At 41.0% G+C, this 21338-nt stretch overlaps 1 protein-coding gene across 2 annotated transcripts; it reads left to right on the top strand.

The window, feature by feature from the left end:
• The first annotated feature begins 11400 nt into the window (after window positions 1-11400).
• Window positions 11401-19021, top strand: LOC143040739 (uncharacterized). Of its 2 annotated transcripts, none has more exons than XM_076212123.1 (3): window positions 11401-11584; window positions 16404-16565; window positions 16715-19021. In XM_076212123.1, the coding sequence occupies exons 1-3, from the start codon at window positions 11550-11552 to the stop codon at window positions 16992-16994; spliced, it is 477 nt and encodes a 158-aa protein (XP_076068238.1). In that variant the 5' UTR covers window positions 11401-11549; the 3' UTR covers window positions 16995-19021. The 2 variants fall into 2 exon arrangements, with proteins under 2 accessions (XP_076068238.1, XP_076068239.1); XM_076212124.1 differs by having other exon boundaries at window positions 11424-11449.
• Window positions 19022-21338: the final 2317 nt, after the last annotated feature.

A 21338-nucleotide genomic window follows, 5' to 3' on the forward strand; every position in this document is an offset into this window, starting at 1 on the left:
AAAAGTTCCAGAAGATTGGAAAAGAACAAATATAGTGCCAATATATAAGGGGGGAAACAAAGTATTGTATGTATATTGTGTAGTTATAGCAAATTGTATTCAAATTAGGAATTACAAAAGTAATGCGTAATTGGAAGTGTGTATGTTCGAATGTATGTGTAATTATTCTCGAAGTTTCCGTGAGAGTCGTATGATCGCCATTCATGAATGCTTAATTAATTATCATTTCAATTCTTGTAATGTGAAAGTGGGATGAATGTGTAATAGGATATCTTGTATGTATATCTATATTATTATATTATTTTGAGTGTCTGTTGTTTTCTGTGTGAAAGGGAATAAATGGAACTAATTGGGCAAATGGCACGGTAGATAAATTTCCTGGATGCCCAAAAAGGACGCGTCAGGCAGTTAGGGAGCGAGCGTGTACGCAACCAAAATAAAGCAGTGATACGTGTCCTTGTCTGTCTTTAGTGCCCCATCTCTAAATGTTGAATAAAACAAATAACTCAACACGAACCCTGACCTGCGCGTGCATAATCACGAAGTCAAGACGCTAGCGACTGAGTTACGTGCGATGGTTCAAAAGGACTGTACAAGTCCCCGACCACACATCACGTAACTGCAGAAGATGTAGTCTCATTTTCACCTAATCACCATATTAGGCGAGCCCTCCGACAAGTTGTGTATGTTTAAGATAGAATGAACGTTTTTAGAAGCTCTACCAAGGGATTCGAACTCTGACGTGTGCGTGCAAAATCACTAAGTCAAGACGCTAGCGACTGAGCTACGTGCGATAGTTCAAAAGGACTGTACAAGTCCCCGACCACACTTCACGTAACTGCAGAAGACGTAGTCTCATTTTCATCAAATCCCCAGGTCAGGGTTCGAATCCCTTGGTAGAGCTTCTAAAAATTTTCAATCTATCCAATTCCTATATTAAACATACACAACTTGTCAGAGGGCTCGCCTAAAACGGGGGAGTCCAGGGGTGACCACAGCGGATGAAGGGGACCACCTAGGATCCGTTGTTATGCGTGAAGGCGCCCTGGGCACCTTGCGAGGAATTGTAGAGACGGAGCCTATTTGTTACGAATGCAATGAACCCGGACATATTGCTCGACACTGCGAGCAGGGAAGCGGACAAGGGGCGGGTGCTATGCGAGCGGTCGCCCTAGAAATGCAAGGACACTCTCCAACTGTATGCTGATTGCAGATGTCTGGTTGAGAGGAAGACGCGCAAGAGCACTAGTAGATTCCGATTGTTCAACCACAGTAGTAACGGTCAACTGGATTAAAGAATTCGGACATGGAGATATGGCCCTAATGACAGTTGACGGAAGGGAGACAAAGTGCGAGGGTGACCAGGAAGTTGAAATGATGGTGGAGGGCATTCCGATACGACTAAGAATGCTTGTTACTAATAACGGTCATAGAGGGAATTGAAGTGGTGCTGGGAATGGATGCACTTGCACAGCTTGGAGAAGTCACGTTTGTCGTTGGACAAGTGAAGGTTGGAGCGATACGTGACTCGAGTACGGAAAGGAGAGGGAGGAGCCGTCAGAGGCCGGAAATAGTAGCAATGACAATGAGGGCCATGAAGGGCAGTGTCGCCGCGAAGCTCGACCTTGACGAGAAGGCGGCACCTTGTATAATTGAGGACGAGGACTTCCTGGCGAAATTTGATGGCCAGAAGTGGTACCTGAAAAAAGGCTCACATCTATTGAAGAACAAAGTCGACTGCTACGAACAGACTCTCGGAGAGGGGGTGAGGGATGACTTTGACATCGAAGTAGAAAGCCGGGTTGATGAGGAAATTTTAAGTCTTTGGGAGGAGCTGGTGGAGGATGGAATCTTGCCTTTGATGGCAGTGGTGCAGTCAACCAAGAACAAAGTGCGACTGGTGTTGGATTTCCGGGAGCTGAACCAGTTCGTGAGGTGTCATACTGGCGATGATTTTGTAGACATGTGTAACGAGACCCTACGCAAATGGCACCAAATTAGGGGGGCGTCCACGATTGTAGATTTAGGGGCGGCTTACCTACAAATTCACGTGGCGAAGAAGCTATGGAAATACCAACTAATAAAATATAAATGTAAAATATATTGCTTGACCAGACTGGGATTTGGGCTGTGCTAAGTTCCGAGGATAATGACACAGATCCTGAAGACAGTTCTGGAGAAGACTGAAACAATGAAGAAGAGCACGAACTCCTACCTCGATGACATATTGGTGGATGATACTGTTGTACCGGCGTCGGACGTAGTGGAACACCTAGCTCGGTTTGGATTGGTCTCGAAGGAGCCGGAACCGATGGAAGGAGGAACGGTGTTGGGACTTCAGCTAGAGACATGAGCGGAAACCTGCTGTTCAGGAGAGGCAACGAGATCCCGAATGTAACGGACGAGATGAACAGACGAGAGCTCTTCTCGCTGTGTGGCAAATTGGTTGGTCACTACCCGAACGCCGGTTGGCTCCGTGTAGCGTGTAGTTATAATAAGAGGCGGTCAGGGTCGAAAGATTGGGGAGACACAGTTGATGAGGGCACCCTCACGATGATACATGACGTCGTACGACGGGTGAGACACGATGATCCAGTGAAAAGACAGTGGAGTGCACCACAACAGGGCATAGGTATAATAGCAGCATAGCAACCGTGCTTAGTCTTGGAGATAGATGTGGTAGACGAAGATGGGGCGTGGCAGCGCAAAAAGGATGACTACTGTACAACCGCGACAACCACGTGGCGTAGAGCACACGTTGTCGCCCACATGTCTAGACCTGACACTCCTTTGACAGAGCGACCCTGCTTGACCCGACCGAACCTAACCCAGTGCAATTATGTAATTACGCACCACGGGTCACTACCCTTCGCGGTATATATATCGTCTCCTGGCCGCAAGTAAAATGAGTTCAGTTTTACCTTATAAATAAAGGAGACGAACTCACCAAAATCTCTTCCTCTTCTCATAGTAGCATCACAACACTACTATCATATTAACGTATCGGAGTTAGATGCGGTTGTAAAAGGAGTCAATTTGGCGCTGAAATGGGGGCTACGCGAGATCGAAATCAGGGCAGACTCAGCCACGGTGGCGGGATGGATGAACTCAATGCTGACGGCTGAGAAGTGAATACACACGGAAGGAGCAGCAGAGGTCTTTGTGAAATGGCGCCTTGGGATCCTAAGGAAATTAATAGACACGTTCAGTGCGAAGATGGTCGTAACCCAAGTGCCGTTGGGAGTGAACAAAATGGATGTGCTAACCAGAGTGAATAAAAGTTGGCTAAGGGTGCCGGAAGAACAGAGATGGTTGAAGTGTACGCCGCAGAGTCCATATGTGCGAAAGTGTTGCATGGAACGCATCACCTAGGTGTTGATAGGTCATTGTTCTTAGCAAGGAAAGTTGACCCGAATGTAACTAGGGAAGAAGTCCGGCGGGCGGTGATATCATGGGTCCAATGTCAATCAATAGATCTTGCCCCTTGACCGCACGCAGTGGGGGAGCTTTGCATAGAAGAGAACTGGAGGAGGTTGGCAGTCGACGTAACCCACTATCGGCGGGGCATGTACTTATCGATGGTTGACTGAGGCCCAGGACGCTTCGATGTCTGGCGGGAGCTGAAGACGGAGACGGGAGAGGAAATTGCATGGGTGATGAATGAGATATTTCTGGAACAGGGTCCAATGAAGTCCTGGTGGATAATAGCACCACTTTTCGGTCTGGAGCACTGAAAGAAATACTGGAGAAGTGGAGCTAAAGACGTTTCTTTAGGGCTGCGCACTGGCCGAGCGGAAATGGAATAGTAGAACGACACCATTGCACTATCAAGTCCATCGCCAAGAGGGCACTAATACCACCCATGGAGGCAGTCTTCTGGCATAATATATCCCCTGGGTCAGGCCAAGTCGAAGACTTGGTGCCACAGAAAGCCTTATACAAATATGGTTGGCGACATCCCAGGGTAGGGCTGGTGGTACCAGTCAATGCTGAAGAAGCCGCTGCCTCAGTACAGGTGGGAAAGGAGATATGGGTGAAGCTAAAGGATGATAAGTGCACGTCATAGTGGACGAGGGGGGTCGTAACGGAGGTAAATTCGCGGAACAACATCTCTCTCCGTGACATATCATGGATCTCCGTCGTGTGGTGGATGACGGAGAAAACGAGAAAGAGAATCACGACGCGGTAGTGGATGGAGCGACGCCCCGACGACCGCAGTGCAATAGACGTCCTCCGATATGGCTACAGGACTGTGAATTAGGAAGTGGAGAAGACGAATAGGTTGATCTCGAAATCAAGGGTGTGTGTGTTATGAATGTGTCACGACTCACCTATGGGCCAGGCTAGTCGCAACACGAAAGATAAATATATATATATATATATATATATATATATATATATATATATATATATATATATATATATATGGTCGTGTGCAGTTCGGACGAGTGACAGAGTTGAGGGAGGATAATTAAACTCCTTGTTAAAATTAAATATTATTACACTAACAAAACAACACATAAACATAAAATGATAATAACATATATGGCAAAAGTATATAGAAGATATATTACCAGTTGTTGAGGTCGTAGGATTCACGTATGATCAGGTGGATGACACTAATGTCTTGTTTATGTAGGCTATTGGTCGCTCCAAGCTCCAACCGTCAAAAGTGGGACGAGTAGGTGGTTTGAGTTGAACGATACGTCTGGAAGGGGGCATATTCTTGTAGTTTCTTCTGGTGGGAGAAGGTTGGCAACACTTCGTTTTGAAGGCGGCCAGTAATTATGGCCCTCGGACTTGTTTAGTGGAGTTATCGTAAATCGACGATTTGTAAATAGTTCTACGTAGATTCAAATGGGCCTTGGGTTTCAGCTTCTTTTCTTCTCTTTCTGCTATGACTTCTGTTGACTTCTGACTTCTGTGTCCTCTTGACCTTTGCGATCTCTGTTCTCTGTCTCAGGGTTGCCGCGTTTTCTACACTGCCGTGTAGAATGGGAATGTTGCCTTACCGGGGCATACATTTTTCTCGGGCGTGTGCAGACTTTCATAGTAAGATATACTTGTCAAAATTTGACAAAATGTTGGTTCTAGTTTTTTATTCTTGAATGTATATAAGGCCCCCATGCCCTGATATATTCAGTAAGATACAATTTATATATATATATATATATATATATATATATATACATACATACATATATATATATATATATATATATATATATATATATATATATTATCATCGCTAAAAGAAAGCTAAAACTTTAGCGTAGAATTTTTTTCTACATCGTAAAAACGTATCTTTTGGGGTACAATATTTTATAAGTAACACAATTACCAATAAAAGTCATATTTTGATGTACCATTTATCATTTGATAATTAGTTCTATGATTTTTAAACAAAAGTTTGAGTTTTTAAATGTTTTGAACAGCCCGCTGATATGTAGAAAAAAAATTCCTCATGTCCTTGTGCAGTTGCCACATGCCGCTATTTTTCTACGTTTTGGTACGAAATTCTACGAAACGGCAGCCCTGCTCTGTCTGAGTTCTCTGCTCCGCTTCGGTCGTCCTGGGCCCCGCCCCTTGTATACTAAGCGAAAGGGAGCCGACTTTTCACACATGGCCAAACGAATCCAAACTAGGCAGTTTGAAGATCCTCAGCCAATGGGAAGACAGAGCAAGCTTTTCCCGCTCAAATCAGTGACGTTTCTGCTTCGTTCTATTTGCGATCATACGTAAAGGGCGCGCTCCAACAGACTTGGTATTGCGCAGTTATGAACAAGCATATACATATACATGATTTTACATACTGATGACATAAATTCACGCCAGGCATGCCTTAAAATTACAAACAGGAGACTTTATTCACACAAGGGCGTAACACAGCACAACCACAAGATTTTACTCACGTCAAGGACGTGACAAATGTGGTGAATATGGTGCATATAGGGGTGTGCAATTAGCAACCCGGCAAGGGATCAAAGGTCACGGTGTAGAAAGGAGGGCGAATGGGGCGCGACCTGAGTGCGTATGCTAGTGCGTATGGGGAGCGAACAATGAGAAGGTGCGAGTTTAAATGTGTTAGAATTGGAAAGAGGAGAGCTAGTGGTTTTAGGTAAAAATAGATTGTAGAGTGAGAGAAACGAATAAGTGCGTTGGGGAACTGAATAGTGAAAGAGAAACTAACGAAGAAGACGAAGAAGAATCGGGAAATAACCCCGATTAGGTGAGCTACACTTCACTCATTCTTTCCATGTGTCCAAACCAGGGCCTATGAGGGAGGGGGGAAGGTCCAGCAGGTAACGGTGGACTGGAAATCTTCCATCGTCATATATCAGAAAAATGAGGTTTGATTTTCAATCTGAACAATATATTTTATAATACAGCCAATTTAATTCACAAAAATAGATTGTGCTTGAAAACGACAGGCAACATGTCATGTCACAATCTTACTCCACGAACAACAACAAAACATTCGTCTGCTCTAGTCGTGAGCTTCGCTTTCACTTTCTTCACCGGTTGATGGTACATATATTTTGCTTACATCAGTCTTCGTCTTCATCACTTGGAAGGGAAGCAGCAAGAGGGGGATGGAGAGTTATTCTGGCCAAATAAAGATTTTTTCTGTATTGCAGTCTACATCAGCCTTGGATGGTACAATGTTGGTCTGTAAAATTGTACGGTGAGACAGTTGTTGTTTGCTGACGACACTGCGTTTGTGGCAGGACCAGAGAAGGGATATAGTGACGGAGTTTGGAAGGGTATGCGATAGCAGAAAGTTGAAGGTAAACGTGGGTAATAGTAAGGTGAGGAGATGTACGAGGGGAGAGGATGGCAGCGAGTTGGAAGTAAGTCTTAAAAGAGAGAGGCTGGAGGAAGGGGATAGCTTTAAGTATTTGGGGTCACATGTGGCTGGAAACGTAAAAGTGGAGGTGATAGTAACTTGTATATTGAAAGAAGCAAGTAAATGCCTTGGATTAAAAAGTGTCATGAGAAATATGCATCTGGGAATGGATGCAAAGAGGAGATTATATGAGGGTGTGGTTGTGCCGACGGCACTGTATACGACAGAAACATGGGATTTAAGGGGCAGAGGAAAAGTTTAAATGTGTTTGAGATGAAATGTCTGAGAAGTATGGTAGGGGTTACAAGGTTGGATAGAGTGAGAAACAAGGTGAGGAGGAGAGCTAGGGTGGAAAAAGAGATGGCAGATAGAGCTGATGAAAGATTATTGGGATGGTTTGGACACATGGAAAGAATGAATGAAGAAATATTAGTGAAAGAGGTGTGGAAGGCAGAGGTGGGTGGAGTGTAGGGATCTCCGAAGAGAGCTACTTCCCTCATACACATACATTTACACACACACACACACATCTTAACGATTACTGTCCCAGTCTGTCAGTTGAACTGAATATTTATTTGCATCTTTCAATTTCAGCTTTATAGGTTTTTGTTTGAAAACCACCCGTTGAGAATGTATCCTTACAAATCAGGATGGCAGAAGTGACTGGAAATGATGGCAAGAAAGGCAAGGAAGAATAAAAGGTAGCAGACACTCCTCCGGGTGGGGCTAGTAGGGCCTTATACACTACCATCAGAAGACTATCCAGGCCTTTCTGTCACAAAAGAATTAGAAGAAGCCGCTGAAAAGCCAAACTCTTCAGTAAGTTCAGTTTGTGAGGTCATTTCGAAAGGAAGAGTTGGTGTAATTACAGATGAAATTAAAAAAGAAGTGTCATTAGAAAATGCAAACTCAGACTGATATACTAAATGTCAAATCAGTTGGTGCAAAGGTAAGCGAGATTCTTCTTTCTAATTCGTTCTGAGAGTACAAATACTACGTCAGGTGTTGGCCTTGATATTCAAGCAGATATATAAAAATATATTACTATTGGGCACATCACACTACCTAAACAATTTCCAAATGACTTGGACAAACAAACTTTTCCAGAAAGTACTTTTAAATTCCATGGTATTAATGGAGAAATGCACAAGAGAGAATGGCTTGTTTGGAGTCAATTGAAACAAGCATTATATAGTACTTTTTGCCATATGGACTGTTTTGGTACACCACTAGTGTTTCATATTCAAGGTCCGCACTAGCATTTCCTGGGGGCTGGACAGTAGGGTGGCCATTTCCAAATTTCCAAAAAGGAGGACACTGCATATCGATGATTATAATATACAGTAATATATATATATATATATATATATATATATATATATATATATATATATATATATATGTATATATGTATGTATATATATATGTAATAAAAAACTGAAAGTGAATCATATTCTTCACTTCTAATAAAACCGACAAAAAACAAATAAGCCTACCTGTATATCGTCATTGGGGGTAAGGATAAGAAGAGCATGATAAGAACCTTAAAACATTCCAGGAGACTGATAAACACTTAAGAATCCGTATGAATCTTAGCAAATATGTCTATAACTCAAAAACTCTCAACTAACTGGGATATCTGATTGAGAACCATAATAATCTTAGGCCTGATCCTGAGCGCCTGACGCCACTCAAAGCCATGCCTGTTCCAGAGTGTTTGAAATATCTATAGCGTGCTCTTGGACTGTTCTCCTATTACTCTCCATGGGTAAGGAACTATTCATCTCGAATTGCTCCATTGCTAGAAGTAAAATTATTTCCACTTCCCAATAGCGCTGTTGAGCGGTTCAATGAACTGGAGAGTGAAATTTGTGAGGCTTGGCTTAGCTTCCATTGAAGATGACGCTCCCATTCTTATTGAAACCGATGCTCCTGGGACTTCAATGGTTGCAGTACTATCACAGAAAGGGAGGCCTGTAGCTTTCTTCTCAAGAACCCATCCCAAACTAAGAGATCTTACTCCGCTGTAGAGAGGGAAGCAATGGCAATCGTAGAGTCGGTGCGGAAATGGCGGCAGTTTATCTTAGGCCAAACATTCACAATTGTTACTGACCAGCAAGCTGCCACCTACATGTTCAATGCACGATTCAGTAATCGCACAAAAAATTTAAGCTCCTACGATGGCGACTAGAATTGTCTAATTACAACTATGAAATCAAGTATAGACCAGGAACTCAGAGTCAGTCTGCCGGTGCCCTGTCAAGAATGTGATCTACCGCATCACAACTGTCACTGAGAGATACCCACATGGCCCTATGCCATCCTGGTATAACCCGTCTCATGCACTTCGTCAGGCAGAAAAACCTTTCTTTCTCAATGGAAGATGTAAAGAGAGTGTGTGCTGAGTGTCCTGTGTGTGCGGAAGTGAAACCACTGTTCTACAAACCATCTTCTGGGACGCTGAGTTCATGCTACTCGACCAATGGAACGTCTATCATTGAACTTCATGGGACCAAAGCCCTCTACAGACAAGAAGTACTTACTGGTACTAGTGGATGAATGTTCTAGGTTCCCATTCGTCTACCCTTGTGAAGATATGTCTGCTACTATTGTTAAATGCCTCCAAGACCTGTTCCTCACATTTGGGTACCCGCACTCACTCCATGCTGATCGTGGAGCCCAATTCATGTCAAATGAACTCTGTAACTTTTTATGGTAACAAGGAACAGTAATAACACATTCCACGCCATGTCATCCTTAAGGCAACGGTTAATGCGAGCGTGAAAATTATACTATCTGAAGGACTAGAAAAAAACTTGCTTTGCGCTTTCAGTGCCTGTCCGAACGTCATTGGCAGAAGGTGCTTGTCCCAACTCTGCATGCAATCAAGACCCCTACTGTATGCCGCCATCAATTGTACTCCTCATGAAAAGATGTTCGGTTTTCCAAGACGATCAAGGAATGGATATTTACTCCCAACTTGGTTTCAAGGTAGCCCAGCTCTGGTGCGAAAGTTTGTAAGCTCTGAACCGGATCCACTTGTTGAATCAGTCGACATACTATCTGCCACCCCAAATTTTGCCAGAATACGGTATCCAAATGGTCGAGAGTCTACTGTATCTACTAGTGACTAAGCACCAAGCAACTCACTGGCATGGAAGCCTCGAATGGAGAAAATGTCTACGATTTTCATCTCAGCAATGTACTCCTCAGGCTGCTTCGCCTCAGACACCGACCTTGCTTCAGCCATCGACCTCGCTTCAGACACCAACCTCAACCAAACCAATCACCTTGCCTCATTCAGAGATCACTTCACAAGAGCCAGAACATCATAATACCGCCCATCTGACCAGAGCCAAAAGTCATTCCCAATATGGACGACCGTACAAACCAAACCCGCGCTATGAAACTTTATTAGGGGTGTGTGTGTGTGATATATTGCAATGTGATATTCGTTTGTTCGTGTGTAATTTCATACCAGAGTGGTGTTTGTCAGATGGATCGTTTCATAATTTGTCGACATCTGGTCAGCGTTCACTGGCGAACTAAGCCAGGCATTTAGGTAACCATTATTTCAGATGATTCTTTGGTAGTTTATTTAAAAGTACCTCTCTGATTACCTTATTTTTTTGCGTTAGCTGTTGAGGATATAGTTACGGTATAATAATGTTATTAATTAACTTCATTAGAAACTTTATTTTGTGTTTAAGCAATGCTGAATGTATGCATTGTCTCCTTTTCAGAATGTCAAAGAAAAAGTTCAATAAAACCTATCGACAAGGTCTATGGTGATTTCAATTTACCTCAGTGTATGTACATTATCTTGGATTCAAATTTAATTACGAATTTACTAATAAAATTAGTTTGAATTCAGGAGACTCCTTAAATTACAATAAATGTTAAGTTGTATAGCCTGTGGTTTACATCTTAGTTTGTCACCCCACTCTCCCTTTTCAGAGAAACTCATTCCTTAGACTTTCGAAACTACGTGCTTGTAGTGGAAGGGGGAAGCGTGGTTCCGATTTGTTCCCGAAGTTCCAGGGTCCTGTCTCCCAACTGCAGCTCCCTTCCCCAATTTCCCAATGTGTGAGAAATTCTCATGCCAGTCATCATCTTTCTTTCTTCCACTATCCAGGGATTTCGGGACAGCTTTCTCCACTTACTTTTTCCCCCAATAAAAACATAAACAAACCTTGCATCACCCGGAGTGAAGTGCGGAGATAATATCTGAAGTAAAAGTATTCAAAGCTTGAGAAAAAATCCATTGGGAAAGTTTAATTTGTACGTAATGGTGTGCTGTCTCAATGGATTCTAGTCATTGGTTGATGACGGAGAGCCAAGATAATTTTATTCTTTATTTATTTTAAGTAATATAATAGAATAACAAAATTTTTGCACGTAATCTATGGACGCTTGTTGAGAAATTCATCAGTATATAACACAAGTTTTTATTGAATAGTTATCTATTTTATCCAGAATCAATTTATTTTTTATAAGTTATAATAAAACTGGTCATGTAAATGAATAATGAAATATTACATGTCAAATTTGCACTATTATTTACATCTGATACTTAACGCAAACGCAGTTGATGTTTACTTTGTAGGCAAAAGAAACTAAATTTCGATTGTACATTTTTTGGCTTGGTGAAAATGCACACTTGTAATTAGATATTTGAGGTTGAGTGCATAAGGTTCTCACAATGTCTATGGTAGGAGGAGTGCTCAAACCTAAACCGTAAGTGCAAAATGATATGGAAAAGAACACCAAAATCTTTACTATCAGACTGTTACATTTAATTTTGTACTGTAGCATCCTTGTGTGCTGAAAACCTTGCTCTCGTATGCACATAAAACATAATAGAGATCGGGAAAAAAAAATTCTACGAATAAATATCAACATTGTAGACACATAAACGGTAATTTCTACAATGTAGAACTATGAAAGCGTGACAAACATCGGTTATGTTCGGTTAGATCATTACAGTTGATTACAGTTGAAGTTTACTGGAAGAGGCCTTATGTGGCCTATGACTCCAGTGTGGCAGCCTGGGGCCGTATACACAAAACTTGTTAGCACTAATAAATAGCTGTTAAGGGTAACAAATTCCTGTTAAGGCTAACATTTAGCTGTTAAGCACTAACAGTGGATACAGAAAACTTGTTAGGGCCTTAAAAGTACTGTTAAGATAAAAGTGCTGAGGAGGACTATTAAGCTCTTAACAAGTTCCTGTTAGTAGAGAAGATGGCGGAGCAACAACTAAAAAGATGACTGCGAGTTTATCGGCAGCGACGTCCCTATTTAACGAGTACAATGACGACGAACTCGTCAAACGCTTCAGAATGAACCGTGCTGGTATAATAAAAATGGCTGATTTAGTGAGGGACAAACTTCAATCCCGAACAGAACGGAATCGACCACTGAGTCCTGAGACGAAGGTGGCAATTACCCTATGATATTTAGCCACAGGTAAAATGCAGCAGTGACGAATTTGGGACCTCGCAAGCATCAATCAGCCGTGTCATTACTCAAACAATTGATGCACTATCAGAACCAGATAATGTAACTCAGTTTGTAAAATTCCTATTGACTCGCCAAGAAGTGCAAGTAAAACAAGCAGAGTTCATGGAAGACTGTAGGTTTCCCGGTGTTGTGGGTACCATAGATGGCACAAACATTAGAATTGGGGCTCCAAGTGTCGATGAACATTTATATGTAAACAGAAAACAATACCATAGCATCAACGTGCTTTGTCATGCCTCCCTCTTATCCTTGTGGTTTAAACTTGGCTTGAATCGCCCATTTATGATTATTTTTTCTCCATAATCACGTTGATCAAGAGGAGTGTTTCCTCTTGTGACCAGTTTGGCTTCCTTTTCTTTTTATGTGTTTCTTCTGCCATGTCTATGTCCTCTGAAATAATTGTTGCGTCTTTTGTCGGAAGATTTGTCTGTGGCACGGCCGCCTGTACAATGCGCCTTCGTCCAAAAATATCTGTCGTTGGTTAATAAGTACTTCTAAAAACCCATACATACGATATCTATGTGCTATCGTGATACTTTATTAATAAATTCTGAACAACTGCATTAATAACACTGTTTTATGTGTGCAATTTTTGATAATACGTCCATTTACATGTTCATAAGCTGCTAACTTCAGCGCTGTTTAGCGGTACTTGACAAACAACTGTTTGCTAGCTAACAGTTGTTAGTTAAGCATTGGTGTATAACTTTTAGTGGTTTTCTGTTAGCTAGCAGAGATTGTTAAGGCTAACAAAAAAGTTTTGTGTATACGGCCCCTGATTTCTAGTATGGTGTTGGCCGTGTGCAGTGTTAATTTGTGCTCTATTATCTATAGTTAAATATTTGCTCTTGTTCCTTCCAGAATTTGTCTAGCCTTGCCTCAAACTTTTTGACTGAGTCTGCATTTACCACCCACTCTGGCAGCTCATTCCAATTATTAATGACTCTATTAATAATTGTTAAAGGAGTACTTTATCAGGTACAACCGTGCTCTTGGCTTAAATATTTTCCAGCTATTTCCCCTTGTAAAAGACCCTCAGTGCAGTCTCTATCATATACTCCAGTGACAATTTTGTAGGTCTCAATCTGGTCCCCCCGGGATCTCCTGTACGCCAAGGTGGGCAAGTTCAACTTACTCAGTCTCTCTTCGTAAGATAACTCCTTGAGGGATGGCATTAATTTAGTAGCTCTCCGCTGTACATTCTCCACAGCCTCCAAATCCTTCACCAGATGGGGACACCATACCGGGTTGGCGTACTCCAAGTGCGGCCATACAAGATCATAGGATAAGGTTATGCAAGGCACCTTATTTAAGGGGATCGTCCATCAGAAAATCACAAAAAAGAAAAAAAAAAAAATTCTGAAAATATTTCCTCTAAAAGTGCTGCTCATAAGCTATCTCGTGGCTGAGTATGGAAGCAGTATCTTGATTTTTACTATCTAAAAAAATATATAATACAGTACCCCACACCCTACTGTGGCTGGGTCGTGTGCTCTCCGTACTGTATATTACGTGTTCTGTTGTTACATATATTTGCTAACAAAAGAAGCTGTGTAATTTGCACAAAATTTATACTTTTGTATGATAAATAATAGCATATGATATGGCAACAGGGACCTGACTGCATACCGTACAGTATGAATCGTCCAATCAGAAAATCACAAAAAAAAAAAAAAAAAAAAAATCTGAAAATATTTCCTCTAAAAGTGTTGCTCATTAGCTATCTTGTGACCAAGTATGGATGTTGTATCTTGATTTTTACTATCTGAAAAAAATATAATACAGTAAACCCCCCCCCCCCCGTGTGGATGGGTCGTGTGCACTGTGTACTGCATATCATGTTTTCTGTTGTTACATATATTTGCTAACAAAAGAAGCTGCATATTTTGCACAATATTTATGCTTTTGTATGATAAATAATAGCATACGAAGGACACAAAACCAAAATGAAAGCCTCTATGCAAAGGTTTGGGCTTTGAGTTCAAAGAGGAAGTTTGCATCAGCAGCTAGAGTTCAATTCTGTGCTCAAGTTGCAGTTCTGAACCACATCTTTGGTTATGAACTTGCATATATGCCATCAGCAAGAGGGACAACAACCAGTGATGCCATAAAACAGCTTAGGATGGCAGATAAAGATCGTCTGTCGCCAAAGATGCATCGCGCCAAGAAAAGGAAAAGTGCACGCTTGGAACCTGAGCAATATAACCCTGGTGGATACTAACTGGATTCATCATATAAACCTGTAATTAATCAAAAGCTGGCAACAAAGAGTAGGGTGGTGCCTATGGTACCCTTTCAACACCATAACATCCTAAATAATGAAAGGGGACCAGTAACCATGAACAAAAAACTATGACGCTCATTCCTGAAAAACTTGATTTTTGCACATTTAACTTGATTCATATCCAAAATGCCTTCACTGATTTTCAACTGCAAATCCTTTTTGGATTCAGCATGATTGGGAGAACATTTGGAGGCAGATTTATGTCCTTCTGTCAAGGACTAGTAGGATTTTTTTCATATATACATTTTTTTTTTGTTTTTTTTTGCTTTTTTCATCAACTTAATTTGGATTTTTTTTTTTTCATAACAGACTGATCAGAACATCATAATTCTGCCTCCATTTCTTCATCTATCTTAGCCCATTATAAAGACAAAAAATAATCAATATCCAGTCAAAGGTCTATCCTCTGAATCAATTTCAAAATTTTCAAAAATTACCCCTCGAAAATAAGAAGAAAAAAATCACAATAAAAAAGTATAAGCATAAATGACTTGAAAACTCGGTGGTATCTTCTCAGAGACAAGACAGTTACTAGGAAAAAATCTCAGCCACTTTCACCCAAAACTAAAAAAGTTTGATTTTCTAATGGACGATCCCCTTAAGCTGAGTTTGTCATCTTCAACTTTAATGGACAAAAGTAGCTCACATTCCAGGTCATGTGTGAGTTTAATTGATACATACATATACCAAGGCTTTTTTCCCCCTTACCAGGGGGGTAGCCAAAAAGGACAAGGCACAAAAACATTCCCACCCATTTCATCCCCGAAAACACTCCACACCCCTCCACCCTACCTCCCATCTTAGCACCTCCTAGATGACGGGTCATCCCTGCACCCTGTCCACTGCCCTGGGTCAGAAGCAGTGTCGCAGGACACAGCACATCCACAGCAAGGCCGCTTCATTAAATCGGCGACCCCCCCTCTCCGTCCCCCCATATAAAGGAGAGGACGGGGAGAAATCCCTTCGGGCTGCGTCAAAAATTTTTGCTCACACACACTACCTCACCCCCATTCCCCTGTCCAATCCACCTCATGCATCACAACATTTTCCATATACAACCATTCTCCATTCACCCCTGTCTTCTGTCCTCTCCCGTCCTTCCTCAACCGACATTCCCCTTTTCCCCAAAGCCCCCTTCACCCCATCCATCCATCTCATCCTAGGACGTCCCCTCATGTTCACTCCCTCCACATCTGCCTTCCATACCTCCTTTACTAGTCTTTCTTCACTCCTTCTTTCCATGTGTCCAAACCATCCTAATACTCTTTCATCCACCCTCTCTCCCAGCTCCCTTTCCACCCCTGTTCTCCTCCTCACTTCCTCATTTCTCACTCTATCTAGCCTAGTAACCCCCATCATACTTCTCAGACACTTCATCTCAAACACATTCAAGTTCCTTCTCTCTTCCTCTCTCATGTTCCATGTTTCTGCTCCATACAGTGCTGTTGGCACAATCACTCCTTCATACAGTCTCCTCTTAGCATCCATTCCCAGATTCCTATTCCTCATTACACTTTTTAAACCACCAAGGCATTTACTCGCTTCTCTCAAAAAGGAAAACTATATATACTTATTAGGAACTTGTGGATTATCTGTCACCACTTTTCATGTGGATTAGGTTATTTTAGGTGTCCTCTTACCTCTAGGTCAGGTTAGGTTTTTGTATATATATATATTTTTTTTAATTAAATAATTTTCAGTTTATCATTAGGGGAAGATGCATATTAATGGTATATTTCTTTCTTTCAGGAAAGTATCTACGGAAAATGTCAGATGTCAAAAATGCTTGGAGTTTGGGCATTGGACCTATGAATGTAAAGGAAAAAGAAAATATGTCCATAGAGATTCACGATCAAAGGTTCTCAATAAGAGACTCAAAGATGAAAAACAGGAAAAACAGATGGAAATACTGTAAGTTCTGTTGTTTTTATGATAGCATTGATTGTTTTTTTATTTAAGTGTGATGATATTAGACTATGAGTTTCTCCTGTAGCAAAGTATGTACAACAGCAGTTGCATTGTCGATAGATCAGCTAAATATTATACCATCTCTGTTTCAGGAAAAAAATAGTTTCTCATAAGAAGGACAAAAAGAGACACAGTAGTGGGGATTCAAGCAGCAGTAGCTCCAGTGATTCAGAGTCCAATTCCTCTTCATCAGACTCAGATTCTTCATCAAGTAGTTCATCATCATCATCAGGTTCCTCCTCATCGGATTCCTCATCGTCATCTTCAACATCATCGTCTTCCTCATCATCATCATCGTCATCTTCTTCTTCCTCAGAGGCTTCTGAAGACAGACAAAAAAAGAAGAAAAAGAAAAAGAAGAAAAGTAACTAATTGCTAGACTTTTGATTAAAGTTGGGTAGGGATAAAAGATACAAGATGAGTAGAAGTACTAGAGGTAGTGTACCCTTCAGTTTTAGAAGCAAATAAGCTTTGATTAGAAGATTTGAACTTCTTTTCCAGATAAACTCTTATATGTGTATGTTTTCATAGAATGTCAACCCCCTAAACACCTCTTATCCCACCAGTAAGTCATTGGGGAAGGTCACATGGCCACATCTGACCTCTCCTAGAGAGAGAGCGTGTGCATGTGTGTGGTTCATTTTAGTACAGTGGCAGTTCATAGCTAAAAGTAATGGAGATATTCCTTAAGATTTTTAGCCATCATTTTAATATGTTCTAGTGAACATATTAAAATGATGGCTAAAAATCTTAAGGAATATCTCCATTACTTTTAGCTATGAACTGCCACTGTACTAAAATGAACCACACATGGAAAGAATGAGTGAAGAAAGATTATTAAAAGAAGTGTGGAAGGCGGAGGTGGAAGGAGTGAATATGAGGGGGCGTCCTAGGATGAGATGGATGGATGGGGTGAAAGGGGCTTTAAAGAAGAGAGGAATGTCTGTAGAGGAAGGACGGGAGAAGACAGAAGATAGGGGTGAATGGAGAAGGGTTGTGTATAGATGAGGCTGTGATGCATGAGGGGGAGTGGGTGGGGGATGGGGGGTGAGGAAGTATGTATGAGAAAAAATTTGATGCAGCCCGAAGGGATTTCTCCCCGTCTTCTCCTTTCCTGCATGAGGGGACAGAGAGGAGGGGTCGCCGAATTTATGAAGCGGCCTTGCTGTGGATGTGCTGTGTCTTGCGACACTGCTCCTGACCCAGGGCAGTGGACAGGATGCAGGGATGACCCATCATCCAGGAGGTGCCAAGATAGGAGGGAGGGTGGAGGGCAGTGGAATATATGGGAAATGAAATGTGTGGGAGTGATTTCTATGCCTTTTTCTTTTTGGCTACCCCCCTGTGTAAGGGGGAAAAAGCCCTTGGTATATGTATGTATGTATATTTATGTATTTTAATATGTATGTATGTATTTTGATATTGTGTAGAACGAAACAATCACAAGAGAATGTATTTTTTACTTCACAGCTGCAAAGCCAACATTTCTGTTGGTACCATTCAGAATTAAAGTTATGAATATATTTTTTGTTATTGCTTATTCCTGGCTGAGATATTTGGATATTGGGTGTTCAACAACCTCTTTTCTTAACTTTCTCATAGACAACTGTGAAAATTTAAGCTGTTGAAGTTCACTTACTTATTCCTTGGTGATGCTAGGGGGACATTGTTAAAGTATTCAATTTTCTAGTAAAATAAAAGAATTAGGAAGCTGGAAGCATGATACTCTAATTATACACTATCATATTCAAGAACATTGTACACAATTTTTAAGCATAACACATGCTGAGTCAAAAAGAAACTACAGTTGCACAACAGGGTACTGCATGAGTGACAGTGCTCTTCCTACCTTGTGTGCAGCCTCTTATCTTGGGCATGTGTGCATGCACACAACAGGCAAAAACTGGAACTGAAGTGCACAGTTCCATACAAAGGTTATTGTCATTTTTCCATGAACTAGGGGATGGCTATGGACATTAAACTTAAGGATTGTATAGTGTAAAAATATGAAGAAAGAAAAAGACTCGTTATATGGAATGTTTTTGATATCAGGTGATAATAGGGAGTGCAGCAGTTCCACAGTGCCTATACAAGGGCTGCTACTGTCGTAGTATATAGGAAAAGAGCAGCACCCATGGGTTCCTGTCTATTACTCTTCAATTACTTATAGTGTGTGTGTATTTTATTAGGCAGCACCATGTAAAAATAGTTGCAGTGTTCTGTGATTATGTGAAATAATGTAAGGTATTCATATTTATGTAGAGCAATGGAACTTTTAATACGACAGCCTCAGGAAGCTTTCTCAATCACATGAGAGTTTTATTGATTTTTTTATATGCACTATGGTAGTATTGGATACTATGCCAACATCATGGAAATAAAATTAATTTGCATGGAAAGGGGTTTTATTTGTCATTGTGACAGAGACCATGATTCCTCATAAAAAGGGGTGCATCAGTTAAAAGACATCGACATCAAAAGACCCAATCACATCATCCCTCTCCTCTCAGCACTTTTGTGGATGAAGGGTTGCCTGCCCCTTGCCACACTGCATGGATTAAGTGCAGCGTATTTTTTTTTGCTGCAGTGCCTAGAAGCCAAGCTGGTTGACTCTAGCCACTTACTATATGGGAACTTTGCTCCACATCTATGGCACATGTGTGGCAAACATCCCATTGTGTCACACCATCTATTCTCGATCCCTGGATTTCTTGTTTATATTGCATTTTTTTCACTGTCCTTTTGACATATCATGTGCATCCAAAGCTCTAGACCCCATACATCCATCACATTCTAGGTTTTCTTCTTGGGCTTCTCTTATGGTTTCCATGCACTCTCCTAGTCAATGCTTATTCTTTCCATGTACCTAAATCATCTCAACTCTGATCTACCCTATCAGACAGCTTTATTCAGCACTTGACCTCACCACCACCATTTCTCACTCTTCATTCTTGAAAAACCAGATATTTTTAAAACATTACATCTTGAATACTTTATTATTATTATTATCATTATCATTACCACTGTATGGGGCAGAAACGTGGAACATAAGAGAAGAAGAGAGAAGGAGTTTGAATGTGTTTGAGATGAGGTGTCTGAGAAGTATGGTGGGGGTTACTAGGCTAGATAGAGTGAGAAATGAGGAGGTGAGGAGGAGAACAGGGGTGAAAAAGGATTTGGGTGAGAGGGTTGATGAAAGAATATTAGGATGGTTTGGACACATGGAAAGAATGAGTGAAGAAAGACTAGTAAAAGAGGTATGGAAGGCAGATGTGGAGGGAGTGAACATGAGGGGACGTCCTAGGATGAGGTGGATGGATGGGGTGAAGGGGGCTTTGGGGAAGAGGGGAATGTCTGTTGAGGAAGGAAGGGAGAGGACGGAAGACAGAGGTGAGTGGAGAATGGTTGTATATGGATGATGTTGTGACTGCATGAGGAGGAATGGGCGGGGGGGGGGTAGTATGTGTGAGTAAATTTTGACGCAGCCCGAAGGGATTTCTCCCCGTCCTCCCTTTATATGCAAAGGGGGACGGAGAGGGGGGGTCGCCGATTAAATGAAGCGGCCTTGCTGTGGATGTACTGTGTCTTGCGACACTGCTTCTGACCCAGGGCGGTGGGCAGGGTTCAGGGATGACCCGTCATCCAGGAGGTGCTCAGATGAGAGGAAGGGTGGGAGGGGTGTGGAGTGTATTTAGGGATGAAATGGGTGGGAGTGTTTTTATGCCTTTCCCTTTGTGGCTACCTCCCTTGGAAGGGGGAAAAAGCCTTGGTATATGTATGTATGTATGTATCATTACCATTATTATTATTATCATTATTATGATTATTATTACTCGTATTATTATTATTGTCCATTACGACTACGTAACCCTCATCGAACAGATGGAGAAGCAAAGCCCCAGTCTAGATACCGCACACCACACATTTATAGGTTTAGGGTTTTGGGATGTGAATTAGTGCAGCGTGGCCGACGTGACTCATTGCAGCACAGCACATGTGCAAATTAAAGATAAGGAAATGAATAGAGGCCGGGACTTGCTCATTCCGGACTAATATGTATATATATATATATATATATATATGCATATATATATACATATATATATATATACATATATATATAATCGTATATATATATATATATATATACATATATATATATATATATAATATATATATATATATATATATATATATATATATACAAATACATATATATATGTATATATATACCAAGCCGAAGAGAATATTGATTTTTGTTAATATCAACATCTATTCACAATGCTCAAGCATTCACTTGTATATGGTGTGTCATTGTATTGATTTATGTTAATATCAAAATCCCCTAGGTCACGTTACCCCACGTGTTCACTTGTATATAAATGTCATTGTATTGATTCATGTTCATGTCAAAGTTCATAAGTTAGACTATTCCAAATGTTCCTTTCCTATGTGAGAAATACCACTGCATTTGTTGATATGGTTATGTTCATAAATATTAGTTAATGTAAATAAAGACGGTTTGGTTTTATTAAATTTATTACGCCCGTGGGCGGCAAACAATAGTACATTAATTACAGCAATGTATTAGAGGACATGTCATCTATTACATACATTCTTTAAAGGGAAACATAATGTAATAGTCATTTAAGATTCCCCGAAATAGGAATAGCGAGATGGTGGTACATCTTGTTTATAGTGTTTATGTAAGTGTAC

This window comes from Oratosquilla oratoria, chromosome 29, assembly GCF_046742065.1.
Source record: "Oratosquilla oratoria isolate Oo_2021 chromosome 29, ASM4674206v1, whole genome shotgun sequence".
NCBI lineage: Eukaryota > Metazoa > Arthropoda > Malacostraca > Stomatopoda > Squillidae > Oratosquilla > Oratosquilla oratoria.

Bases quoted from the DNA above. Each gene is read 5' to 3' on its own strand.
- LOC143040739 (XM_076212123.1), top strand. From the start codon at position 11,550: ATGTCTATGGTAGGAGGAGTGCTCAAACCTAAACC. The intron at 11,585-16,403 runs GTAAGTGCAAAA...TCTTTCTTTCAG, and splicing joins GGAGTGCTCAAACCTAAACC to GAAAGTATCTACGGAAAATG. The intron at 16,566-16,714 runs GTAAGTTCTGTT...TCTCTGTTTCAG, and splicing joins GAAAAACAGATGGAAATACT to GAAAAAAATAGTTTCTCATA.